The 26,713-nt window shown below is 49.3% G+C and overlaps 2 protein-coding genes and 2 long non-coding RNA genes across 8 annotated transcripts; 3 read left to right on the top strand and 1 right to left on the bottom strand.

The window, feature by feature from the left end:
- The first annotated feature begins 370 nt into the window (after positions 1-370).
- Positions 371-10,057, top strand: LOC147257962 (mitoferrin-2-like). The gene is made up of 4 exons (XM_086212244.1): positions 371-880; positions 5,543-5,771; positions 6,003-6,059; positions 6,880-10,057. The coding sequence occupies exons 1-4, from the start codon at positions 569-571 to the stop codon at positions 7,464-7,466; spliced, it is 1,185 nt and encodes a 394-aa protein (XP_086068370.1). The 5' UTR covers positions 371-568; the 3' UTR covers positions 7,467-10,057.
- Positions 10,058-10,753: 696 nt separating this feature from the next.
- Positions 10,754-12,474, top strand: LOC147257963 (uncharacterized). Its single transcript, XR_015117654.1, has 3 exons — positions 10,754-11,057; positions 11,817-12,097; positions 12,331-12,474. It is a non-coding gene; the product is annotated as an uncharacterized LOC147257963 (long non-coding RNA).
- A 1,660-nt stretch (positions 12,475-14,134) lies between these two features.
- LOC147257964 (uncharacterized) lies at positions 14,135-26,440 on the top strand. 5 transcript variants are annotated; one of them, XR_015117651.1, is made up of 5 exons: positions 14,135-18,140; positions 22,128-22,214; positions 22,470-23,071; positions 24,406-24,507; positions 24,588-26,440. It is a non-coding gene; the product is annotated as an uncharacterized LOC147257964 (long non-coding RNA). The 5 variants fall into 5 exon arrangements; XR_015117652.1 differs by having other exon boundaries at positions 14,135-18,163; positions 22,128-23,071; XR_015117649.1 differs by having other exon boundaries at positions 22,128-23,071.
- Positions 20,636-24,003, bottom strand: LOC147257965 (homeobox protein Nkx-2.5-like). Its single transcript, XM_086212245.1, has 2 exons — positions 22,629-24,003; positions 20,636-21,620 (listed from the first exon to the last, which is right to left on the bottom strand). The coding sequence occupies exons 1-2, from the start codon at positions 23,008-23,010 to the stop codon at positions 20,986-20,988; spliced, it is 1,017 nt and encodes a 338-aa protein (XP_086068371.1). The 5' UTR covers positions 23,011-24,003; the 3' UTR covers positions 20,636-20,985.
- Positions 26,441-26,713: the final 273 nt, after the last annotated feature.

Raw genomic sequence — 26,713 nt, forward strand, 5'->3', positions numbered from 1 at the left:
CACGATGAAAAAAAAGAGTTAGAGCCTAATTTCAAATGGGAGAATACATGATATGCAAGAATTTTTCATTTGTCAAATATAAATATAGACATAGATATAGATATAATATTCTGCGATATTAGACAACAGCCCTCTTTAGCGCACGCTCGCTGAAGTCTTGGTCTGCGCATGCTCAGCAGCCTCCTCTCGACTTCGTACTGTTTACACACATGTGACTCCGAATTACAAAACCGTCCACACCCCCTCAAAGTGAACCGCCCACTATTTTACCCGCCTGCCTCGTTTTGATCTCCTATTGGCCAATTAGCTGGACTGTTAATGATTGGCAGTTAAAGTAACGAATCGTCGGCCAGCCTTTGCCGGGACAACACCACAGAGCCGTTTACTTTCCCGGACTCTGAGCAGCTCGCCGCGCAGTGCAGAAGTAGCGTCCCCCCCGAGACTCCTCGGGCGAGTGTGGCTGTGATAAACCGGTTGGGAAGATTACACGGGTCCCTGGAGTTGTTCATCTCAACTGACCAAACTTGTTTCCTCTTTAATGTAAACGGGCCGTTTCGTGTCCCGGCGAATGTCCATGGAAACACCGAGCCTCGACAGCCGGGTTAGAGGCACTGCAGCCGGCGCAGACATTCGGTGGCTCGGCGGTAGGCTTATGGACGCCACGGGAGGATTTGTCGGGGCTCTGTCGCCGAGAATGGCACCGGAACAGGACTTTACTCCGATGGTGACTCGGGCAGTCCCGGAGATGTCAACCTCTGCCGAGCCAGAGGTGGAGTATGAAGGACTGCCTCAGGGAGCCGCTACCAGCACTCACATGTTGGCAGGATCCGTGGCTGGTATCATGGAGCACTGCCTTATGTACCCCATCGACTGTGTGAAGGTATTTGAACACCCAGTGACATTGCATTGCTTAGGTCTGACGGTTTTAGGGTTCATTTCTACCCCCATTACAAACACAGACACTGGTTGCGTAAACCAGAAGCCAGCGAAGGCCTGGGTGAAGCCTGAGCTCCGCGGAGCCACAAGCTAGCTCTCATAACCTTGCTAACAGAGGTCAGTTAACTATTTTTTAAGTCACAATATCGGGGCAGGAAACTGCGCTGTACTCGGTGGTCCCAGTGAAAAAGACGAGACCGGTGGGTTTGTTTGCATTCGCCCAGTCATACAGACATTTGTGTAAGTAGCTGTTTTAACAGCTTTGACAGTTACGTCTCCTCTCACTTAGCTAACATAATCTAGTTTAAGCAGCTAGCCGGCTAGCGTGCCTCCATTGTCGGACATGAATTAAACTAACGTGTAGCAGGGAAGGTGAACCAGGTTCCAGGCTCACAACAGGCTGGAAAAAGCTAAAGCACTAACTTGTAATTCAGGGGTCGTTTCGTCCTGTAATTGAACTGCGGGACTTGGACGCTTTCATTCCCCATCACTTTTTTTTTTTTTAGGCTTTGATTCTTTGCTGATGTGAAGTCGTTGTAACTTTGGTGAAAGAAGAGCAAGTCTGACTCTAAGGATTTAGCTTTTGCTCTGCAACAAATGGGAATCACACAAACCGAGGACAATGATTTAGACACTAAAATCAAAGGGTGTTTGATTTTTGTTTAAAGCTAATTTACATCGTTACTTTGAGCCCCGATTGTGATTTTTGTGTAAACCAGAGGGTTTTATGTTCCATAGCAGGTATTATGAGAAGTTCCCAGTAAGGAACAGCAGCAGATACTGATTGCCCGGCAGCATCAGTTGCTGGATCAAGAGAGAACAGCCTAGGTGACGTCACCTTTTGAAATGTAAAGCCACACTGGCTCAAGAAGGTCCATATGGAGTCGTACATCAGTGGAGATGACATAACCTGTCGTATGCTTACGCAACCATGTTATGGGGAATACTTTGGAACCTGGAAGTCCTCCACCCTGAGTGCTCCGGCTCTGATTTGAACCGTGGCTCTGCCAGTGGCAGGAGAGGTGCCAGAGTTACTGCCAGTTTCCAAACCTTCCAGACATCACATGTTCTGAGATAATGACGTCTAATGAGGTGTCACTGTCACGGGTAATGCCCGGTTACACAAAACTCTTGGTTAGGAAAACATTCCCCCTTGAATTATACAAACTACTTCCTTAATGCTATGTGACTCACGTCATGATGTTTACAGTAAGAACTGAGTAACAGTTTTGTAAAGGCATGACACAACTCCCGCTATGAAACAATAACAAAAAAAAAAGAACAATGACCTCTGAGCGCAAAGTCCACAGATTTGTCGACGCTCTCTAACGGACCAAGATTTCTGACCTCAGGCCTTCTCTCCTCTCTCACCTCTCTCACCTTTTCCTCCCAGTTCCACGCTTCAGCCTCCATGACAGTCAATGTGGCGCCCTTGGAAATGTAAACCAGAGCAAATCAGGAACCGAACACAAAAACATTCTCTGAAAACGAGCGGGAAAATTTCTAGGAAAAAGTTTTACTTGCATCCACTGGTTTGTCTTCATGATTTCTGCTTCAAAAAAAAAAAAAAAAGAAGTTTTGTTTCCTAACTCCAAATGCCTTCAATAAGATCTCACTCACTTCAGTTTGTAAAAACCCTCTGAGTGTAAACACATCAGTAATCGCCACGCCTGTGAATTTTGAAGCAACTTTAATGTCGTGAGGCTGCTCACGAGTGGTCAAACTTGAACCGAGCTGAGCGCAGCAGGAGTTGTGGTGATGTCGCTGCTGTTGTGCATCTGTGGTGTAACTTTGGTTGTTGTCAAACCAATCTGACCGATTATTTTTGATATTAAAACTGTGAAGACATTTGATCCTCAAAAAAAAAAAAAATCCTTGAAAAATAGCCGTACCAAGTCTCTGGCTAGTGGTCTACCCTGTAAGAATTTAAACCACATGAACTTCGCCACTTGATTCGCCATCTTCCAAAATAAAATAAACGAACGAACAAACAAACCCGTGGCTAAATTAAAATGCACGAGCTACAGAGGAGGAAGTTAATTGAAGATGTTAGTAGGGGAAGATATGGCGACTCAAGGAAGAGGCTCTGGTTTTTCAGAAGGCTCATGTGTGGCATCAGACTTCCTCCTTGGGGTTTTCTCATTTTTGTAATCTTTGTTTCCTGCTTGTTTCTCAACCGGTTGGCCAACACGAGTCAATGACCAAAAATCAGTTCTATTTGAATTGTAGTCTCAGTGTCCTCATTGCTTGGAGGACTTGTGACATTGAACTCCTGATCACCTGTGACCGCAGGGGTGGCGTTGAGGCCGACCGCAACTCTACCACACTCCCACGTCTCTGCAGCAGAGCCAGAGCCTAAACTACTGGTTCAAGTTAGCCAGCAGGTTTCCAGCTGGTGTTGCGCTGCTCAGCTGATTTACGACACTGTGCGCCGGTGGGTGGCGAATGAAAGGAAACGCCTGGAAGACTCAGGGTGGCGCCCTCCTGAGTGTCACTCCGTGGGTTTAGATGCTCAGTTGTAGTCCAGCAAGATGAAGGCTTTTCCCAGACGACTGTTCTGGTCCCAGGATACAAGAACTGTCGATGTTGTCATGTGTGAATCTGGACGTTAGGTGGCGCTGTGCCTCCACACAGCCGTTGACCGTCAGACGGCTGGTTCCCCTTTTCTGTCTCACAGTCCAGTCAGCAGGCGGTGTCCCGGTCCAGTGGAGGACTAGGATTCTGAGTAAATGTGGTGTTTTAACTGTAGTTTTCACGTGTAGTTTCCGAGCGTTTGCTGGTAGATTTCTGGGTTTAGTAGCGCAGTGGGACTTTTCGCAGTGGAACTCTATCCTGTCTAAGTGAATGTGTCGGAGTTAATTTCAGAATATTCAAAATTTCAAAAATTTCGGACTCTGAAAAGCAGACTAAATTGGTTCCATGTATTTCAGAGGTCAGTTCTGGTCGAGCTAAAACAATAATTTGACGTTGACCTCGATCAGAATCAGTCAAATGTGCTTTTGTAGCAGGTGTCGCCCAGCCAGTCGTAGCTTTATTGAAATGATGCTGTTTTTCTAAACTCCAAAAAATGCAAAGCACCATGACAAGGCTGGAAAATATGAATCAACTTTTATGGTTGTGGTGATGGTTAGAGAGAGAGAGAGAGAGATCCTGTTCATGATGGGCGGAAACAGACATTTGGAGGTATTTGAACCTGTGCTTCTTGTAATTCCTCTCCAGTTCGCTGTTTTTGTCAGGAGACGCAGTTTCTGGGGACATTTTGATGAAATATAACCACGTCTGGTGGTTTGGGGAAACTCAGCACAGATACGAGAAGGGCTGCACACTTCAGAGGCGCTTGCTCGTTGTTTTCCTCGTTCCATTGTTCTCTATTTTCAGCGTGTGTTGATGCCGTAGCTTCACTGTTATTTTTCTTTGACAGACACATTATCATTCTGGATTTGGTAAAACTGTTCAGTTTCTGTTTACTGGGTCAGGCGGTCTCACCCAGTTGCCTCTCCTACAACTAAAACCGGGGAAAAAACAAACGGCGCTGGACATGCTGTGGATGACGGAGCACATTCCATTTGGAGTTTCATTTCCTGGCAATTGGAAGGAGGAATTTCCACAGAAGCCCTCAGGAGGCAGCCTTGATCATCCCACTGCTGAAATCCTCCGCTCTGAAGGGAGGCAGCAGGGTGGATGTGGTGAAACAGAGTTTTGTGAATCGGCACTGTAGACTTCTTTGCCCGGAACACTGGTGATTGCTCTGTTGCTCAAGTCCACCATGACAAAGTTCCATGACATTCCATGAGCATTAGCAAACAGTGGTGCTTATCTGTGAGTCTGAGTGGCTCCGTGAACCCCTCAGCCCACATTCACGGTCGATATTGTAGCCAATATGGCGGTTTGTGTCTGACAGTTTAATCCAAACTGAAGCAGAACTGAAGGGAGGTGATTCCCACATGAGCCTGCTGCTGCAGGACGGTGCTCAACATCTCAGCTGGAGGGGAAGAAGTGCTTGTTTCCCTTTTCATTCAAGTTTGTTTTACTGGGAAATGAGTGCTGTTTGTTTCGTCTCTGCTGCCCAGCAGTGTTTGAACCAATCAGCCCAACCTGCTGTGAACATAGACGGACACTCAGTGTTCATGAGCTCTGTCCCTGTGGGCCTCAGGCCCCCAGACTTGGTGGAAGAGCACTGGATGGGAGGAAGTCCAGAATGTTGTCCAGTGTTGAAAGGCTCAATCACTTTGTCTGCTCGGTTTTGTTTTTGATTTGGTGACATTTGATTACTCAGACGTTCCGCTCACACGTGACACTTGGAAAGACGTTGGCATGAAAAGTTGAGGTTTGGCCAGACGTGCTTTCGGCTGTCCGTGGTCGTAGCTCTGGGACTTCATGAAAAGTGTGATCAATATTGTCCTTGGATAAACAAAAGCTGGTGTTGGAACTCTTGCTTTTTTTTTTTTAACTGAATACTTCTCAAGCGACGCGTAGGAAGTTCAGCTGTTCAAGCAGCACCAAGAAAACGCATCCACCTTTGGTGACAGATCGGATCTTTGAGGAAACTCTCCAGAGTTCAGTTCTGGTTTTTCATACTTCTATGTTTTTGTTCATGTCAAACCAGACTCGCATGCAGAGCCTGCATCCTGAGCCAGGAGCACGTTACCGTAACGTGATGGATGCCCTGCGGCAGATAGTGCGGACGGAAGGTGTGTGGCGGCCAATCAGAGGAGTGAATGTGTTGGCGGTGGGGGCGGGACCCGCCCACGCCCTCTACTTTGCATGCTACGAGAAGATCAAGTTCTCACTCAGTGATGCAATTCACCCTGGCACCAACAGCCACTTTGCTAATGGTAAGAGTGTGTGTGTCTCCCAACACACACACACACACACACACACACGCACACACCTGAAGTCAGAATCTTGATGATGTTTAACAATTAAATATGGAGAGATGGATGAAAAGAGTAGAAGATAACCGATGAAAGTCGACCACAACCATGATGGTGAATTTACGTGTTTGGGGGAGGAAACGGGTTCATCACATGGCCCTAACGTTCTCTGTCCTTGTCTTTGCTCTGCAGGGGTGGCGGGCTGCATGGCCACCGTGATCCACGACGCCATCATGAACCCAGCTGAAGGTAAAAGCTCCTGCAGGCCTCTATCATGATGTTGTACACAGTTGCGAACGCGTCCTCATCCTCTGTTGGTGGTACTTCACCCAAATCGTTTAGTCTTTGTATCAAATACCCACAAATGGGTGTTGTGACATTGCAAAGATCCCCCCCCCCTCCCCCCATGGCTGCAGTAATTCTTTGTGGCTCCAGAACGCAGAAAGAGCCAGCCACGTACCTGTAGCTTGAAGCTAATGGCCCCCTTTAGCCATCAGCTACTAACACAATTTAGGTTCTGGGTTGGTTGTGATCCGCGTTTACGTGACTGGCGGGGAGGAGAAGAGAAGTCAGGAGGCATCAACGGTAGATGCAAAATTAGCACACGCCCCCGAGTTCATGATGAGTCATCAAAATTGTTTTAATGGGACAAGAAAAGATGAAGAGTTTGATGTCAAAATTCTTTGATGTGGATTTGTCGACATGAATTCATCCAGAGCTGAATTAACACTGAACCCAGAGACACGGGATTAAAACTGGGCTCTGGCGCTTTTCAGTCCTTGGGTTTTGTATTTCTGAGATCAGACCACTAGGTGGAGCCGTGGGTGAAGCTACGAGACAGGAGGTCAGACATTTCTCCACCTGCCAAAATCAGTCTGTAAATCAATTTGCTCTTTTGAAATGTAAATATTCAACATTATTAGAAGTATTGACTTCTTCTCAGGTTCAAAGGTCATGACTCCATCTGGGTTTCTCAGTTATTTTGTCAGAATTGTTATATTTTTTCCTGTTTGTTTTTTTTTGTTTTTTTGCTCCTAACTTCGCTCCGCCTCCTCCTCCTCCTCCCCAGTGGTGAAGCAGCGTATCCAGATGTTCAACTCTCCCTACCGAGGCGTGTTAGACTGTGTGGGCTCCACGTTGAGGCAGGAGGGCCCGGCTGCCTTCTACCGCAGCTACACCACCCAGCTGACCATGAACGTGCCCTTCCAGGCCCTCCACTTCATGACCTACGAGTACCTCCAGGAGCTGCTCAACCCCCACAGACAGTACAACCCTTCCTCCCACGTGGTGTCGGGCGCGCTGGCCGGAGCTCTGGCCGCCGCCGCCACCACTCCGCTGGACGTGTGCAAGACCCTTCTGAACACTCAAGAGGCTCAGACCATTCACGTGATCCAGGCCGAGGCTGCGACCCCTGCCGGAGCGGTCGGAGCAGCCACCGCCTCGGCCCCAGGCAGCCGTCACATCTCTGGGCTGGGCGAGGCTTTTCGGACGGTGTACAGGATGGGAGGCGTGCCGGCCTTCTTCAAGGGCGTGCAAGCGCGGGTCATTTACCAGATGCCCTCTACGGCCATCAGCTGGTCCGTCTACGAGTTCTTCAAGTACATCATCACCAAGCGCCAGCACGAGAGACGGCTGCGTGGAGACGGGGACAAATAAGGACTGAGCCTTCATTACATCGGCATTGGTCTCGATTTCCAGACGTCAGAAGGTTTGAGAAGATCAAGAATTTAGATTCTTGAGCAGCTTTTCATCTTGTTTACTGAGATCAGTGGAACTTGATTAGTTTGCGGCAGGTGAAATCACAAGTTCTTGGAAAAAGAAACGTGGGGTGCACAAAATACCGATGCGGGTCGCTCAGAAACCAGGCCCAGCTTGTCTGAACCGGCCGCGCTCCATCCTGACACTTAAACTCCAGGTCATCTTGATATTTAGATTACTGGCTCTCAAAGGTGTCATTGATCGAAGTTGTAAATCCTCCCGTTACCTCTGACAGAGCGGTTCTTAAGCATTTGGACTATTTTGGTTTTCTCTGAACAAGTTGGACTAAAAAAAAAAAAAAAAGTCCCGGTTCTCTGCTTGAGTTTGAGGGTTCTGATCCTCGTGTTAGAACCTGTAGACGTGACTGCATTTCCACGGTTGACCTCCTGATGATGTAAAGGGCTGCGAGTCCGCTGCTGTTGACCTGGTATTGATCTGGAAAACCCAGAGAGCTGAAAATCTGCACTGTAACCTCCCACTGTGTCATTTCAAGTCCGGTTGGCCGGAAGGGAGTGAAGTGGAGAAACCAGAAACCGCGTCCAACTACTGATGAACTGCTCTGGTCAGGGCCTCCTTTCTCACCCCTCTCTTGACTGCACGTTGCACTCTTGGAAAGTATTATTACCGTATTGCCTGCTTACCTCAGTTGGCGCCGCTCGACCTCCGTTATGAACCCGTGAACCAACCGGTGTGTGATGAAGGGAGGCGCACGAGGGGACAGAACCAAGACTGGTTTGAATATTTGTGCTGCTGTCCAGTAACTTAGAGCAGGAACGTTGGAACACGTTAGAAATTTGTTACATGAAGATGCGCGAGTCAGTAACACGAGACACACGGAACTCTGGGTTATTAAGATATTCTTCAAAAAGTTCTGAGTAGAAAATGCTCCTGTGAGTGTGTGTGTGTGTGTGTGTGTGTGTGTGTGTGTGTGTGTGTGAGTGTGTGTGTGTACACCTTCCCTGACTGACCAGAGATGACCTCACAGCCTCTGCCGAAGTCCATCCCAATGTCTTTGATTCGCGGTGGACAACCAGGTGTTGATTTGGTATTTTATGACGTAAGTCATGGGAGCGGTGGTCAGCACCGTCCCCTCGGGGTTCTGACCCGCCGCTGTTCTCCCCAGTGAGAACCTGAAGGTCATAGTAGCAGCTCCACTTGATCGGCCTCGCTCATGACGCCACTGATTGTGAACTCGTGTCACATTCTCGTGTTTTTCAACAGAGGTGGAACGTTCCGGTTCATCTCGAGCGAGGTGCTCCGTTGTTACGACGGCCCCGTTCACTCTTGACGTGTTTCGGTGCCGTTACTGACGCCGTTACCGACGCAGTTACCGGCTCAGAAAGTGGATCGTCTGCTTCAGTCTGGCAGCTGAGAACTTTAAGGGTGGTTTCACACCTCTGGTTCGTTTGCTGGGGTCTGAGTCAGCTGACGGACCCATCAGTTCAGAGAATTTTCTCTTTGAGACGGTTTGTACTCACAGAAGAATCCACGTGAACTTGAATGCATCACTACAAGTGCCTCAGGTTTTCCTTACTATCAGCAAATCTAAAACCAGAGGAACGTGAGAACGTTCTCTGCGTTTATTGGTCAGATGGCCGCGTTCCCAACTTAACCTTGCAGGTGTGAACGCACCCTTAAAGATCCAGGCTCCCCTGAGGCCTGGGGTCGTCTCTGGAGGGTCGCTGGGGGGGGTGGACTCGTGAGGGAGGGGCTTGTTGACGGATGCTGGTAAACGTTGGGTTCTGTCGATCGTCACGAACATTATCTTTAAACAAAAGTCTCACCTTCAGCGTTTTGGATCAAAACTGATGACAAATGGAACAAAAGGAGGCGAGAACTCTTGAGTCTTATTTTGTTCTCTCAGGCCGTACGGCACCCTTGCACTTCATAGTAGCGTCTTTTATTTTTATGATGAAAAATAACTTAAGTATAGAGAATAAAGTAACATGACTACACATGCCTTCTGTTAGCCGCCATTCATCCAACGCACAACTGGAACAAAGATCCTCAGACGTGATCGAGTCTTGAAGCCATAAACCGGATGCACACAACGTACGTGGATGTGGGCGAGCACTCCGGCCCCCACAGCTCTCATCAGCAAAGTTTTGAAGCTAACTTCCTTGTCGAAATATACAAATATGAAAGTTTTATCATGACCACGTTGTAAGAAACACCGATTTTTCTAGACTGCGCACAAATGCTTATCAGGAAGGAAGCGAAAAGCTGGTTGACTCGCTGAGGAGGATCGGCGCGATTGTAGGAGGGTTCCTCTGTGGGATTGGGAAACCAAAGACTGAAAGCACTGGCGAGGAAACGAGAGGGGAAGTGGCGGTTTGTCGGACGGCGACACAAACGTGTGAGGCTTGAACACTGAAAGCGACGCCTGTATTTTGTGAATTGTAAATAAACTCGCTAAGGCAGCTCCTCGCAGAAGCAGGGTCTTCTCTTGGTGCTGCTTCTCCAAGCGCTGAGAGAACCTCCGTTTGTCCTGTGGTCTCTTTCCTTCTTCCAGACACAAAACACTCTTTCCATGGAACTGTTGGGTTTTTGTTTGTTGTTGTTTTGTTCCCAGACATTTAGAGTTGTCAGTAATTTTAGTCACAGCTGTTAATATATTTACTGGTCATTGGTCACCAGGACAGCTGTGCTGCGTTCAGGACAACCAGCCTGGATGGTGCAGTTGGACACCGTTCACTTCGTTTTTTCCCAGCTTCAGAGTTGTCTTGAACGCAGCAGGCACAATTTCTGTGAATCCGGCACAAACTTCAGCGTGAACTGATCTGGATTCAGTGTCAAAACGTGAAACTCACTCCGAATGCTCAGTTGTTGTCGGCTGAATGTTTTAGTGAGAAGTTCAAATTGAGCCATAATTAATTTCCCTGATAAGTTCAAAATCAAGCGTTTGACATATTTCATAAAATGTGGCTCCAGGGGGAGGGGGCTTCCTCCTGGAGGACTCGCCCGGGTCGGGTCGTTCCGGGTGGGCGGTGCTTTTCTACTTGAGCAGTAAAAGAAGAAGCCAAGGTTTCCTGGATTCTGTCGAGACGCTGCAGGACGGAAGCTGGAACTGTCCTGTTCCTGTCACCGCTGATACCGCAACCATCCACCAGGGGGTAGCCGAGGTCTTTGAGTAAGACTTGATTCCTCAGAGGGGAAATTACGTCACAGCAGCTCCAAGGGGCCATGAGTGATGGGACCTCGATACATCAGGACCCCGAATGTGCTGTCTGTATGTCCACGGATGAGTAACAGTTTAAACGACGTAAATGTCACAGATGGTGGAATGTTCAGTAGAATTAAAAACTGGTCCCAGGACCAGAGAGTCCGAGGAAAGGGGGGCCGCTTGATACGGTTTTTGTCCAAAAGAAGGAAACCCGGGCCCGTCTCCTTCCCATGCCGCTGCTGCTCAGAGCTCAAAGATGAAGGTGGTCCGAGTTGGACAGAGACGAGGGACCTCGGTGCCCCCCCACCACCCCCAGCTGCCTGCAGGTGAGCGTGACGTCACCACCCATCCTTCTATTTAAATGCAGGATTAAAATATGGAGGGAAGTTTCAAGTGCATTCCACGGTGATGATAAACGGCCTAAATCCGCCTGTAATCCAAGAATGGGATTTTTTTTGGTAACTTTATCATCAATGATTCTTTTTTTTTATATCATAGTGCTGTGTCAGAATTACCACGTGCTATTGGGACATGTGACTGCTGGGTCGTCATGTATCATGGAAGTGCAACAACACCTTCAGGAGAGAGGAGGAGAACTTTGTGAAACTTACAGTATTTTCAGTTTATAAGGAAAACAAAATCAATTCCTATGAAATTTTGTTATTGGAGCGGCATATAATCGCCCCCCCCCCCCCCCCCCACGTTGTCGAGGGAGCAGAGAGGCTGAAGCCCTGCAGGCCTTAAGTTTTTTACTCCACAAAATTTAAATATTAAATGTAACAAAAATACATAATAGAAGTATAAAATGCCTCAACGTGCAAAGTTGTAAAAAACAAAACTTCCTGTAGTAGCACTGTGTCACCACCTGGGGGAGCTTGTGAGTTGTCTGTGACGTATGAAAGTGTTTCCTGAATGTACATTTAAAATGTATGCTACTTGTGTTTGGTGTCCAGTTCCGTTTGGGAGACACGCAGTCGCCAGCGTGCGCGCGGCTCCTCTGCCGCCATGTGACTGCTGTGTGGAAAACTCCTCCGGTTTAAACTGGAAATGTTGGTGATTGTGGTGTGTGTTTGTCCCCTGGACAGACGAGAGACAGTCCGGTCAGAGGAGGTGTCCCCCGCGGCGGTGTCCTTAGTGGACGACCACACGTGTCACGGAGAGCCTGAGGAGCCCGGCCAGGTTGACGTGTGGGTCGGACTGGTGTTTGAGATGCAGCAGAGCCAAACTGAGCGTGCTCAGGTCTCTCGGGACGTGACAGCCGCGCCATCTTATCCGCCTCCTACTGAAAACTTTTATTGCACCATTGTATCACAAACACGCCTGTGACCGCGAGGTGAAGCAGTCACCGAGGGGTGCAACGATTCTGGTGAGTGGTTGGCGTTAATGCTGGAGGGAGGGCGAGTGGCTGATGTGCAGAGGCCGCGTCTGACTGACAGGGAGGCGACGGATCCTGTTTCTCTCCAGGCTTCTGTGTTTGTTGTCATTCCCGGCGGCCTACAAGCTGAAATGTTGTCCGTCATGTCTTGTGTGTCTCTTTACCCCACCCCCGCCATCCCTTTCCTCTCTCTCGCTCTCTCTCCCGCCGTTGTTGTTTCTCAGTGTAAACGTAAGGCGATCCGTTCTGTCGGATGGGAAGGTTTTGGCGTGTGAGGTCAGATCCTTGTCTGAGGGGCACACGGCAGCGGCCCTGGTCAGAAGCAAGGTCAACACCCGGCGTGTGTGTCGCTGAAACTCAAGACGAATGAGGTGATGGAAGCTGTGTTCACACTCACACAAACACTCGCCCTGAGACTGGAGGTGTGTGTGTGTGTGTGTGTGTTTTCAGAGTTTTGGGACCAGGAGCCACCGACGTGCTCCCTGCCGTCCTCCCCGCGTGATAAATGGTGTGTCTTTGGTGTTTAAATGAGGGGCGGGCCTCTAATCTCTCCATCAGCGACGCTCCACCGGCAGATGACACAAATACAGAGCACCTGGCGGCGTCAGTGGTAACAGCATTAATCATAATTCCCTTTGCTAATGTGGCATGTCGTCGCGTTAGTGCCCCCACGTGCCAGCTGAAGAACCACGTCTCACACTTGGTGGAACACAAGCCCGAGACCCTCCAGAGAGACGAGTGTGTGTTCCAGTACTTTCAAATATCGTGTTTATTATTTTACCCGTAAAGGTGGGACTTTTCTGCGTTAAAATGCCCCAAAACAGCTGTGTTGTTTTTTGTTTTTTTTTAATTGAACACCTTCATCATCTTATTTCAAGCAACCCACATAAATCTGAGTTTATTTAAGGTAACTTATATCTTCTCTGCTGCCTCTGGCTGCCATGACACCGCATCTGTAGCCGTACGGCTCAGGAGCCACCTGGTAAACTAGATATTGTTGGTTTGATCCCCCGGGACAGGGACTGTGTCACAGTGTCCTTGAGCAAAAATCTGGAACCTGTAACTACTGATGCCGAGCAGGCAGCGCACTGTGGGGAGTGGGGCGACGTCAAAGCCCTGCCAGGGCCATCGAGGTGGACACGACTCCCTCTAAAAAGGGAGTCCGTTTACCGACCACGCAGCCTATTTTTCCAAATGTCAGTTCAGGAGGCGCTGGACTGTTTGGCGTGAGCCGACACGGACGCGTAGGGACAGTTTGAACCGATGCACGTTTCATGCTTTGCATGCAAAGATGACCAAGACTCCAAATGACTTGTGGGGGCAGAGGCTTTGATTCTGCTGCTGAACGTTCAGTAGAAGTAGTGGCAAATGTCCTTATTGTCCGTCGTCCCCCCAGTAGGCAGCCGAGACCCGTGCTAGTTAGCTTAGGGCAGTGAATGGAAGTGGATGGGCTGCGTAGCATACCTCCAGGAAAAAGTCATCCGGTACACTTTTCTCCAAGTCTGCCAGCATGAATGAAACTATGGCAGATTCACAAAACATTACTTCCTTGAGTCAGAAGGCCAAACGCAACCAGAGGAGCCAACCGGTGCCGGCTTTGGCTAACCCTTCCTACCCGCTTCCATTCGTTGCGCTAAGCTAACCAGCGCTGGCCTCAGCTCCCTCTGCGGCGCGGGGGGCGAAGGATCCCTGGGCTTCTGTGTGCTTGTTGTTTTACTGTTTCTTTGTTGTCGTCAGGCGCCCTCTGTAAAGCACCTCGTCTTCCCCCTCGGTGTGAAATCTGCCGCATTGGCACATTTGCCTCGTCAAGGAGTTGGAGTTCTCGCCCTCGTCTGTTGGGCGTCTCCGTGTTTGTCCGTGCTGAGCCGGTGCCGCCTGCTCGGAGGAGGAAGCACCACATTTTGGAGCAGATAGCGATAAATATTGTTATGATTTACAAAGGGCCTGGCGGAGGTATGTGTTCTACACGCTGCCCTCCTGTGAGCAGCATCAACCACATACATCTTCTCATAATGTGCTGGTGAGAGGCCCAAATCTGTCACTGCACCGTAAATTTATCAGTTCATTGAAGAGCATCTGGACTTCAGCAGCTGATGGAGACAGGATTTTTTTTTCTTGCCCAGCTTTTCCCAGCTGGAGCAAATTAATGACTCTAATGATTTTTAGTGGGACGCATGCAGATATTTATGTATGTTATTGTAAACCCTGACAGTTTGGGATAAATCTCTGAGGGTAGCACTGGATAAACATTGTACACTCTTGTATCTTCCCAGAAACATCGCGTTTTTGACCCAGAAAGCTGCAGCAGTGAACGGGTAAATGTGAATCTCAGAATAAATATTTAGATCTCCTGGGCTGATGGACGAGCCAAAGCCGTTTTCTTGGCTGGCCTCGCTCGCCGTCTCCCACCCTGGGACACGGGAAACCAGTTAAAAAGACATTTCCAAACATTCGCGTCCATTTTGAAAATCTATTAGGCTGACGTCAGGAAACATTACATGTGAGCTGACGACGTCGACACTGTGCAGCCCCTAAAGAGCACTTACACTCTGAAGCTTGAAGGTGTCAGATTCTCAATTGCTGGATGTCTCATGTTGGACACAAAGTCCCGCAGGACGTGATCACGAGACGTGGCTCGTAGATCTTCTCGTTGGACTGTTGACGACACTGTTTTATTCTGAAACAACCACGGAGTTCTGGTCCAGTGAGGCTGTTGATGCTGGTTTCACTTCGGGCCTCGTAGCCACAGAACATCCTCAGGCTCAGACGAACTCCCAACGTGTTGATTTAGGAGGGAAAAAATTAAAAAATAAAGGGCGTATCGCTCAGATTTGTGCATCTTAATTCACCGCTTTTGGCCGAAGACATTTCACGAAGCGTTCAAGCACTAAAACCAGCGCCAAGGTCAACGCTGAGAATGGACAATGGCGCCTAAATCACTGAGACCAACTCACAAACAGTTCCACTGTGGCTGCCGCTGCTCAGCGTCTTTGTCATCAACACTCTAGGAACATTCAATCTAACAGTTTTTAACGGAACATGAAACACTGGAACATTTGTCCGTCATCTTTCATCTCAGTCAAGCAGGTAGAGACCTCCTCCTCCTCCTCTGTGTGGAGCTCCAAAAGCCCTCCTCCAGACACCTGGCCCCCAGTTAGCTTAGCTGCGGTGGATGCTAGCAGCAGAGCCCCCAGTTAGCTTAGCTGCGGTGGATGCTAGCAGCGGAGCCCCCAGTTAGCTTAGCTGCGGTGGATGCTAGCAGCGGAGCCCCCAGTTAGCATAGCTGCGGTGGATGCTAGCAGCGGAGCCCCCAGTTAGCTTAGCTGCGGTGGATGCTAGCAGCAGAGCCCCCAGTTAGCTTAGCTGCAGTAGACGCTAGCAGCGAGGCAGTCCCAGTACAAATCTGATCAAATGATCGAGAGAGTTCTAGTTTTTCGTCAAACCTCTGACTCTTTGTACTCTAGCATCCATTGTAGCTAAGCTAACTAGCAGCCAGCTGTCTGGTGGAGACCTGGAGCTCCGCAACACACCAGAGAGGACAGAAGCGGATCTAACTGATGGTCCGGCTCCACAAATGATGGACTATAAGAATGTTGGCGTGTTCCTCTGAACTGGTATCGTCTTTTGATGTTCTTTCAGTTCTGAATGGCCTTTTCATGTCCTCCCAGTCTCCCAGAGGATCTGCAGGAAGGAGAAGCTGCTCCTGAATCCAGGTTGGTTCCTTCTTTTGCTCAGAGGGCGGAGCCTCACACTCCTCCCAGCCACAATCAGGATTAAAAGGCTGCTTACAGCTGTGAACTGTTTAACGGTGCTAGCATGTATGCTTTGTCACAGGCTGCTAACAATTAGCTGAGCATCCTTAACCACTCGGTATTTTCCTCAGGGTTAACGGGTTGTGTTCCGGCACAGCACCGACAGAGTGATGTCAGCCAGTCGGTGTCAGCTGACTAAATAAGATTGTTCCTGAAACGTGACATCTTCCCTGGCAACAGGACCAACCCTGCCCCTCCAGCTTGGTTTAAGATTTCTCCTGAGTCTTTATAACCCCTGAGTCCCAGACTTTGTGTCCTCCTCTGTGTCCGGTGCCGGCTGGAGCTTAGCAACGATTACGCGCTGTCCCGCTTCCAGACGTCTTTCACGCCGGTGGTTACAGCCACGCGTAACGTTCCTTTACGTCGACTATTTATGCTCACTTCCTGCGCATTTCCTTTTTTGCGACGTGTCCAAAGTTAAAATGATCTTGACAATGAAACAGAAACACGATGACCCTTGGTGTCCTGTCACGTGATGCAGGACTGTTTTCCGAGAGAGGAAGAGGGACGAGCAGGAGTCTGCACAAAGAGGAAGAGGATGGGGGGGCTGACAGCAGCTCGTCTTGCCCCCGGGCCTCTCGGCGGTTAATCCGGCCCTGTAGCAGGGCAGCGGTGGTAGGAGGAGGCGTGTTGGTAACCTGATTAGTGGTCATCAGGTTAGTAGCCTACGTGTGTGTCGGGCCTCTGCTGTAAACCCAGATCTCTGCGCTTTAAGCTGGAGTGTTGGTGTATGTGAGGGCAGCCTGCCCGGGCCTGTCGGCGCTGAGCTGAGGCGGCGAGCGCTGCCCTCCGACAGCCAATCACAGGAGCCGTGTGAGCGGAGGAAGCCCATATATACGGCGGCTCCTGCAGCGACATGTGGGTGTTATGACAGCGAGCCAAGAAACACTCTCCACACTGATAATGATAGAGAAAACCGAGGGAGACGGGAAACACTCGAGAGAGACGGAGGGTTGTGTTTCTGTTCTGTTGTAACCGGGTTTTACCACCGCCGGTTAAAAGTGAGATGTTTTTGACCTGTAAAGCTTTTTTTCTTACCTTTTATACCTCAGGGTTCAATGAAATTCTAGTGGAAGTTCTGTGGGTTTTTGTGTGTGTGTGTGTGTGTGTGTGTGTGTGTGTGTCTTTATTATTTTTTCATGTATTTCTTCTCATAGTTTCGGTGTGACCAGCGTTATTTAGCCACCCTGCTAGCAGAAACAATCGTCCCCTCCTTAACGGCGACGTCGTGACTTCAGACACCGAGGTTTTATTCCTGCTGGTCCGTTTCCTCCAGCGCAGTCGCAGCTGCCGATGATTCAGGAACTTCACACTTCAACGCCGTTATAAAAGCTTTTATTCTCCTGCGTTCACATGAGCTCCGCCGTGTAGTTTCATATTATGGAGGAGGCTGCGGCGCTGCTGAGGTGCTGGTCCTTCAAGTCCAAGTACATTTTAAATGGTGGATTGAAATCTAACATAGAAACAAGATGGAACAATGAAACATTTCGGTTTGAACGTACCAGGCTGCATGTACAGATACTGCTTGCTGAGCAGTAATAATACATCAAGTAAAAAAATCCTGAGGGTTTATTTGGCCTTCTTGAAAAGTGCTAGTTATTTTTGAATGTGTTGCAGGGTTACTAATGGCAGTACTTCCACGAATACTGTTGAAGTACAAGTATCCTGTCGTCAAGTGTCTCCACAGATATTAAACAGTCAAAGTGACCTTCAGGGCCTTTAATTTTTGCGTTGAATCCGACGACCCGTGAGGCTTTTACACCTGGAGGTGACGAACGGCCGACGCGCTGATGAACGCCACGCATGTCAATGACCTCGTTAACGTCTCTCTTTGACGGAGCTGCTGAGGGGCGCCGCGTCGTGTTGGCTCACACGGAGGGAAGTAGAAGCTCTGCTGCTGAATTCTGATCTTCGTGTAATTCAAAGTCGTGGCGACCGAGAACAAAAAGACCTGAAGCAGTCTTTTTTTTTTGTGTGTGTCTGCATGAATTTCACCAAGACATCCGCTGCCACCCGGGAGGTCAGGAGGTCAGATGGAGACGCTGCTCCTTGTTCGTCTGCTCCTGCTCACCGTTTGGCGCTGCTGGCTTTAACGGAGCCGTCGGGGGAATTAAGAGTGAGCAGTGGCGGTTTTCTGACAGCAGCGGCGCTTCGATTCACAAGAGCTCAGCGATGAAGAGTCACCGCGTTTACCTGAGACGCTGAACCAATGCAGCAACGCGGTACTTTTACGTCCTCCATTATTGTCAGTTCATTCTTCTTTTATTACTTCCTATTACATTCATCTGACAGCTTGAGGAACTTTTTAAGATGTGGATTTTACTCTAAACTTGAAAATATTTGACAGAACAACAGGTTGTTGAAGATAAAAAAAGAGGATTTCCTCCTTCTCTCCTTTATTTTTTCGTTTTGCTCAAATATCATTTCATTTAACTTTATTTTTATTACTTCCTGTATTGTTATTTGGGGGGGGGGGGGCTGCACCTTCTGCTCCTCTACATTCATCTGACAGCTTGAGGAAATTTTAAGATGTGGATTTTACTTTAAATATGAAAATGTTGAGAGTAAATAAGTGGAGGCTGAAGATGGAGTTCCTTTATTTTCCCTTTTTGCTTTTGACTTCCTCCGGCAAGGAGAAGCTTGGAGTTTTTTTTATTATTATTATTATTATTATTTTATTATTATTATTATTGTATTGTTATTATTATCCTTTTTTTTTTTAAATAGCCAAATATTTGTCACTAAAACTCCGGAGAGCTGACAGCAGGTTCCACCTTTTCATGTCGCTGGGATTTGCAGGTTTTCCGCCTGTGGTGACGTACGATGACGTGGTCGTATCCGCTGGACAATCAGAACTTTTCTCAAATGCATCTCCGTCTCCATTTTTTGTTTTTTCTAATTGTACTTGTTCGATATGATGCACTCCGGTGGGACACCACCACCTCCAACACTCCTGCCGCCGCCGCTGCTGCTGGCGGGCGGGCAGACGCCGCTCTGTCTCGTCCGTGTTTGCTTCCTCGGCCCCGGTCCTGCAGCACCTGAGGCCGCCGAGCTTATCGGCTCTCTGTTTACCACTCAATTAATCCCCATTAGCAGCAGGCAGCGGGCTCCTCTGCCGGACTGTAACTTTGCTTTGCCCCCCCCCCCCCCCCCCCCCCACAGATCAGCTGTCTACAGATCTCAATCTGGCGCAAGAGAGCGCCAGTCTGTCTGAGAGGAGCCGCAGACGGCTGCGGATTTATTGAAGGGATGTTTGCTCTCGGCGAATCCGCAGCGAGAGCGCCAACTCTGATGGGCTCGGGCTGGAAGAAAGAATCAGCCTGGCTGTGTCTTTTAGCAGTCAATTCCTCCAACATTCGATCGATCAGAAGGAGAAGCCCCTCTCTGGACCCAGTCTCGAGGTCCCCCTTTGAGTCCGGGTCTCCTCTCCCGCCCTTCTCACGCCAGGAGGACTCAAGTGCAGCCAGAATGGCGCAGGAGGAGAGCGAGAGGAGGCGCAGCTGACGCCCTCCCTCCCGGTTTGCTACCAAAGAATTCCGAACGATTAAAAATAAGTAAATAAGTCGCGCAGCAGCAACACTTCTGTTCTACATTTAAAAAAACAAAAGAACCCTTTTCTACTGGTGACTGTCCCCCTCGATGACGTCATCACCTGACCCCTGTTATCACCTTAATGGGTTCATTTAAGACGCGCAGTCACGTGGTTAAACCCTAAAACGCACATGTCGCCGGACCACCAAGAGGCTGAACTAATTTGGGGGTTTATCCTCTTCACGTTTGCGGCTCCTGAGCAGTGCATCGATGTCAGGCTGAGCTGGAGACGTCAGCGGCCCTCGGTGACGTGTCTCCACGGTTTTAACCACTAAACTCAGTTTTTGGTTTTTGTTTTGTCTGTCTTTCCTCCTTTTTTGTCTATCGGTCAAGAAGCTGTTGGAGACTCAGGATGGAACTGTTTTTTTGTTGTTGTTGCAGCAGGATTTTAAACTCTGGCGCAGCTCAGGCAGAACCCGACTGTTACCTGTGAGAATAACCCAGATACCCCCCCCCCCCCAACCCCCCCGAGCCTGCCTGTTCTCCATCGGGATAAATGGTGAAACTTGTAGCAATAATACCCCCTTCCTTTCACACAAACGCCTCCCCCGCTGTCACCACCTCCAGCCCGGCAGCCCCCAGAAGCTTCTCGGCTGGGGATCTCGGAAAGCTTTTCTCCCCCCCGAAAAAAAAAAAGCCTCCTGAAGGAGAACAAAAGTGACCACATTTTTTTCTCCCCTCCACCGCGTTCCCTTCTCTGGGTAGAATAACCCGCTGCCTGGCTCTCAGATGGGAATATTAGGACGTCAATCTCACGGCCCCTGGTCGCTTTTGTCTTTGCCGAGTGCTCCGGTCCTGCCTACCACACACCTTTTGTCCCACAATCCAATAAGAGTCATTGTTCCCGGTCTGCATCGCTCCTGCAGCTCGCTCTTTGTGGGTATTTTAGGGGCTTAATCGCGTCTCTTTAAGGACCTCAAATGGAGGAACAACTTCCTCCTTTCACGCCGACATGGCACCGGGACAAAGAGTCCCAGCGGCCCGGCCTCCTCCAGAATGTGCCGCCGTGCACCTGAGGCTCTCCTGGAACCGCGCGTGATTAAAATGTATATATAATTTAGTGAATTACTTCTCCTTTGTATCCTTCTCTTTTTACCTCGTTCTCGTACAGAATCAAACTCACATGTTTTCATTTCTCTGATTTATTTTTGCATATGTGAATTAGACTAAAACAATTATTTCTCCTCTGCTGGACCACAAAAAAGCACGTTAAAGCAATCGGTTATTCACCGCGTTATGGAAAATCAAAAACCGCCTGAAGTTCAAGAGGAAGGAAGAAGTAAACCTCCCGCAGCAGTAACAGGACGGAACCGGCAGCCTGCAGAGCTCCATCCGGGTCTGAGAGCCCGAACCCTCTCGCTGACAGGTGAATCCCGGCTGATGGAAGCGGGACTGCTTCTGCCGGTCTGACCTTGACACACTTCTAGAAGGTTCTGGACCCCCCAAAAAAGGAGCTCCGTAAAGGTTAAAGTGAGGCTACCAGGCCCGGATCCCCTGGCAGGATGTAACTGCTGTCCCTTGATGCGTCTGCGCCTGCGCGGAGCCCCCGAGGCCGCTGACGTTGCCCAGGTTCATGTTCATGAAGGCGTTGGGGGTCCCGGCCGGCGGCAGGGTGGGGATGCTGCTGTAGGTGCAGCTGTAGTTGCTGTTGTAGGCCGGGCTGCTGTAGCTGTAGGCCGGGTATCCGTTATAACTGTACGGGTTGGAGCCGTAAGGAGCCGCCGCGGTGGCGTAGTTCTGCCCACCTCCCAGGCACGGCTTCCCGTCACGGACCAGCACCGGCACCGCTACGCGCCTCGGCGGCGGGGGGTGATGCTGCTGCCCCGCGGCCTCCAGAGACTTGTCCTGCCTCTGGCGTTTGCACTTGTATCGCCGGTTCTGGAACCAGATCTTCACCTGGTTGGAGGTGAGTTTCAAGGTGGTGGCCAGGTGCTCCCGCTCGGGGGCGGACAGGTAGCGCTGCTGCTTGAACCTCCGCTCCAACTCGAAGACCTGAGCCTGGGAGAAGAGGACCCGGGGTCGCCGCCGGCTCCTCTGCTTCTGAGCCGGCCTCTCCGACTCCCCCTGACCTCCCTCACCCGCCTCCTCCCGCGACACCAGCCCGCAGAGCTCTAAGCAAAGGCAGATAAGACAGAGTCAACAACCCAGACCTCCTCAGCTGCCAGCAGCCTTTTACTTCCCACTGGAGGACCCACAGCGGGTGCAGACCCAACTGCTCCTCCGTCCTCCCGGGAGCAGCTCCACACTCTGAACCCGCGTCTTTTCCCTTTTTTAAAAATTCTTTGCAGCTAAAATCCCACAGAAAATCACAAATTATTCACCTTAATTCAATTCAACAAGCACGAAGAGGTAGAAACTCTAATATCCAATCATTTAAAAAAAATTAGAAATAAAAGCACTTGGCTGGAAAAATAAAAAATTTGGCCCCAAAAAAAAAAGATTTTTTTTTGAGTGCAAAAACACAAAATGGGAGGGGGGTGCAACAGTTTGCGGAGTCTTCAGCGGCGCCTGCCCGGGACCCTCCTCGTTTATTGGCGCTGTGTTTCTCCGTGTCATTTATTTAACGAGCCTCTTTTAAAACTAATTGCCGGTTTTACGCCCCCCCCCCCCCCCTCCAGGACTCTGCGTCACCGGCGCGAGAGTGTTTGACATCAGCGGGTTTACCGGATTTCGGCGGGATCTTGGTCGGGCCTGGAGCTGACGAAGTACGTAGCAGTTTTTATTCCTTATTATTATTATTATTATTATTATTATTATTATTATTATGTATTAATATAATATTAATAATAATTTTAATTTTCTGCACAACTTATTTATTTTTGACTGATTTATTCGGCTCTCAAACTAGAAGGTTAATATGATTTTTGTTTTTTTTTCTCTTGTTGGTTCAAATCCTCTTTGAATGCCGAATCCAATTTTAATCGAATTGTTCTTTTTTCTCATTCATCTTCCACCTGCAGCGAGAGAGCAGTCGCAGTTTTGGTTCAACGTGCAAACGTCAGACAGCTCCTGTTCGCGCTGCTCTTGTTGGCTGCCGCTGTTATGACTCCAATAAGAATTCTTCACATTTGTGCTGTGTTGTTTTGTCTGGTCTTTACGGTAGAAGAGGTTCAACTCACTGCTCTCCTGCTCCTCCAGCTCCGCGGCCTCCAGCTTGGCTCCCTGCAGCCCGGGGTGGACGTACAGATCCGGGGACAGGCTGGTCTCGCCGCGGTGCTCCTCCCCCCGTCCCGCCAGCGCGCTGAGGTAGGCCAGGTTGTCCTCTCCTTCTGAGAAAGAAGGGCTGTCCCGGGCCCCGGCCAGCATGCAGGACGGCGGGGTTTGGTAGTGGTGCTGCTGGGGGGACCCGGCCAAGTGGGCCCGGATCCCGGACTGCTGCTGCTGCTCCAGCTTGAGGATATCCTTGACGGAAAACGGCGTGGAGGTGAGAGGGCTCTGCAGCATCATGTCATCCAGCTCCTGCTCCGCAACATCGAGGAAACGAAGCCCGCCGAGTAACATGCGCCCGCCGCCCGCCTCCGCTGGAAGGAACCGCTGAGCTACTCGAGCAGCTCTTCCTCTGGTGGGTGGAGGAGCGCCAAGCCTCGGGAATCCCTCATCGCCGTAAATCGCTCCAAAACGCGGGTATTAGTCCCAGGGTTCGTCCGCGCAGGTCTCCGCTCTGACAGATAGAATGTCAGGCTTTGTAAGTTTGGACCGGGGCGAAGGAGCGCCCTGATGTCAGGGGGAGGGGTGGAGAGAGAGAGACAGAGAGAGAGAGACAGAGAGGGGGGGTTTGCGGGGTGTATCTCCGTCCTGGTTTTGTTTTGGACTTGTGTGAATATGGTGGACGGAGTCAGCAGCGACTCTACGCGCCTCGTTTGACTACAGGAAGAGAACTGCTGCCGACCGGGCTTTGTAGTCGTGATGATGATGATGGTGATGATGATGATGGTGGCTGTGCTCTTCCTTCCTCCGTGTGTGTGTGTGTGTGTGGAGGGGGGTGGCACTCGTGGAGTCCTTGCTGGTGAAGAGGATTCAGGTAAGGGATGGAGGAGGAAGACCAGCTGGACCGGGACACCGGAGTCGGTCTGATCCAGCAAACCTCCCCGCGAGGAGGCCTGATCAGCCGGGGTGCTCTCATCAGCCTGCTGGTCTCCTTTAGACATAAAACACTGAAAACTGATTTTAAGGAGTTCCTAAAACACACACCCGTGAGTGTGTCCCCGGGTTTCGTCCAACTGAACCCGAGAGGCTCTCGGGAGGAACATGCGGCCGTAATGAGGCGCTGAGGCTCGGCTGTGTTCAGAAGTCACGTCTCGGTCCGAGTCCCCGTCGCCCTGCCGGTGTCCCAGCAGCAGCAGCAGCCGACGGACCTCGCTCTTTATCGCGGCTGTTGTATTAATAACCGCCCTGGGCCGATAAGCAGGGCCCCCCCAGGGCAATTAAAATTCCTCCTGGAAAACTGACTGACGTTTTTAGCTCCACCTAATCTGCTCCTATCAGCTCCCCTTTCCGTTTTGCTGCGGGACCCCCTCTCCTCTGTCCCCCCTCCCCCTTCCCCCCTCCAGGGCAGGTGGACCGAGCCTGGCTCAGGATAATGACATCAACTTACATGTTTTAAATTCACTTTGAACAATACTAATTATGAATAACATGTAATTAGTGACAAAGTCCACTGGATTTTTATTAAAATATCATATATAAAGGGGGGGGGGGGTCCTGACTGACCTCCAGCCACCTTTAGGTCAAAACCAAGCACTTATAAACATGCAAATAAAATGTTTTTTTGTTTTGTTTTGTTTTGTTTTGGTCAAGTTCAGCATTTACAGTTTTGCTGAAATCAAACACGGAAAATTAGATTTTCCCGCCGTTGTGCCTCGTGGCTCTTCAGTTAAATCTGTTCCTCCCGCACAGGAGGAATCTGAAGGCCTCCTCCGGCGCCGCGGCTGCTGGCCGGCGCCCCCCTCGTTTAACCACCGCCTTCGTGTTTGCCCACGATGTTCCTTTCATAAGCAGGTTTGTCACCCTCATAAAGTAAGACACCTTCTGACTTCAGTTAAATTTGCTCATTTCAAATATTCTCTCTTTATTCACAGCAGCATCTTGTATTTTTACTTCCAATTCTTGAGTTAAGCAAACATCTGAAGAGGCCTGAATGTTCAGGGCCCCAACAGGAGCCCTCCTGGTGTGACTGGAACACTTCTGTCCTCTGTGTGTTACAGTATTACTACATCGTTCTAATATTGTCCCTCCTTCAGTGTCATGAAGGGATTGTGATAAATCTCTTGAAAAAGTTTTCAGGTTTTTTTTGTTGTTCTTCCTCTCCTTTGTACCTGTTGAACATCAAACTTGGGAAAAAAAAATCACAACAAAAAGGAGACAAAACAAAAAAGACAAATCAAACAAGATCCATCGGGGGAAAACATGACATCGGCAGTTTCATTCAGGCTCGCGCTCCGTAAACCGCTTTGAGTTTGGTCTGTTTACATCGGTCAGGATCACAAAATCTCCCACAGGCTTTTGAAAACAACAACAACAACTTGCATTTGCTCACGCTTGAAAATAAATAAACCAGCCTCAGGTCGGCTTCGGGCCCCTAAACCACACGGGGCTCCTCCCTCAATCATTTGCCATCATTGAAGTATCCAAGAACAGACACGGGGACGTTGACTCCGAGGCCACAGGGGCGGGGACGCGTGGAACAACAACATAAACATCCACCACACAAAAAAACAACTACTTTCTGTTAACGAGGATCGTCGCCGATGGGATGGACACAAAAATTTGAGGTGAAATGAGAATTAGACTCATTTCACCTCATCGATATTTGCAGGGAATAAACCAGGCTATGCAGTTTGGGTGTTTGTCAGAAGGTGGCGCTATAGGCACCGGTGGGCGCTGCCGTAGCAAGGCCGGTGGGCTGAGATGTTTCTGGGAATTACTGTCAGTTGAGTTGGCCATGGACAAATACTCCTTCATTTTCCCCCTCAGAGATAAATAACTTTATTTATCCGGGGGGGGGGGGTTAAGGAGTTTTTGTAAACTTGTTACTTGTAAACATTTTTGTAACTTTTATTTTTAAACTTCAGTTTTCTGAATCCGTGTTTGTGGCCGTAACCATTGGAGCTGAAGACAAAGTTCAGGAATATCCAACACCAGCCGGTCGGTCACCTGACACCAAGGCCTTTTTCAGCTCAAACCAGATTTTTGACCAAACCAGATTGGAGCCATTTTGTTTTTAATGCAGTCTGAACAGCCGGAAGCAGCGTGAGATCTGATCTGAACCACAAGTCCAGATCCACAAGTCTCAGGGCAAGTAACTGGACACAAAAACAAACATTTGATTGGAGAAATAAAACTTGATGGTGTTCAGTTCTGACATCAGAACATCGCCATCATCTGTTTTATGAATTTAATGGCAAATTTTTTTTTTTTTTGCCTCACGCGAGTATAAAAACCTCAGCCCGGTCATGGTAGCTAGGAGGTCTGCAGCTTTACAAGCAAATCACGCAGTTAAGCGAACGAGGTTGTGGAATATTTTCACCTGTCCTTTATATGGTGCAACAAAGCCAGCATGTGGCTTCTTTCCCTCCCGTTTAAAAAAGAGGAAAAGTGCATCTCCCTGGTGAAAAGCAGGTGGCCACAACAACCGTTGGGACTTGTGTGACATCATTCTGAGTCTTTATGTTGTGTGAACTTCTGAGATTTACATGCCTTTTGTGTTTTGTTTTTTTATGATTATTTGGTGTGTGTGTGTGTGTGTGTGTGTGTGAATTGGCGCTGCAGAGCCCCCTTCCTCTGCTGTTTAATCTCTGACAAGGTTTGAACGAACGCCACGTCCGGGGAACCAAACGTAGAACCTCTAATGTCGATTGATCACAAAATAAGACGCATTTTATAATAGCAGATTTAGATTTAGAGAGCCAGACACACACCGTTTAAGGGTTATCAGACATCCTCTTGATTACTGTTGTGTTGCGTTTCATATTCGTGTGTTAGAAGCGCTGAACGGGGGGGGGGGCTCAGTCCTGTTCGGGGTCCCTCTTGGATGGGGGGGTTGTAAATATGTTGAGACAGATATATGGGTGCTGTAGACTCCCCGGCGACTCTCTAATTCACACTACAGCATGATCAGCGCGTCCTTGTACAAAAAAGCGCCAAACAAGGCAGGATAGTGTTTAGACTGGTACACTGTCGCCTCCATTTACTTTAAATAAGCATT

Source organism: Aulostomus chinensis, chromosome 8, assembly GCF_037954235.1.
Source record: "Aulostomus chinensis isolate RoL2024-O1b breed Wild chromosome 8, RoL_Achi_v1.0, whole genome shotgun sequence".
Taxonomy (NCBI): Eukaryota; Metazoa; Chordata; class Actinopteri; order Syngnathiformes; family Aulostomidae; genus Aulostomus; species Aulostomus chinensis.

Excerpts from the sequence above, each read along its gene's own strand:
- LOC147257965 (XM_086212245.1), bottom strand. The coding sequence starts at position 23,010 with ATGTTACTCGGCGGGCTTCGTTTCCTCGATGTTGCGGAGCAGGAGCTG. Across the intron at positions 21,621-22,628 it reads GCTGGAGGAGCAGGAGAGCA|AGCTCTGCGGGCTGGTGTCG; the intron begins GTGAGTTGAACC and ends GCCTTTGCTTAG.
- LOC147257962 (XM_086212244.1), top strand. The coding sequence starts at position 569 with ATGTCCATGGAAACACCGAGCCTCGACAGCCGGGTTAGAGGCACTGCA. Across the intron at positions 881-5,542 it reads ACCCCATCGACTGTGTGAAG|ACTCGCATGCAGAGCCTGCA; the intron begins GTATTTGAACAC and ends ATGTCAAACCAG. Across the intron at positions 5,772-6,002 it reads CAACAGCCACTTTGCTAATG|GGGTGGCGGGCTGCATGGCC; the intron begins GTAAGAGTGTGT and ends TTTGCTCTGCAG.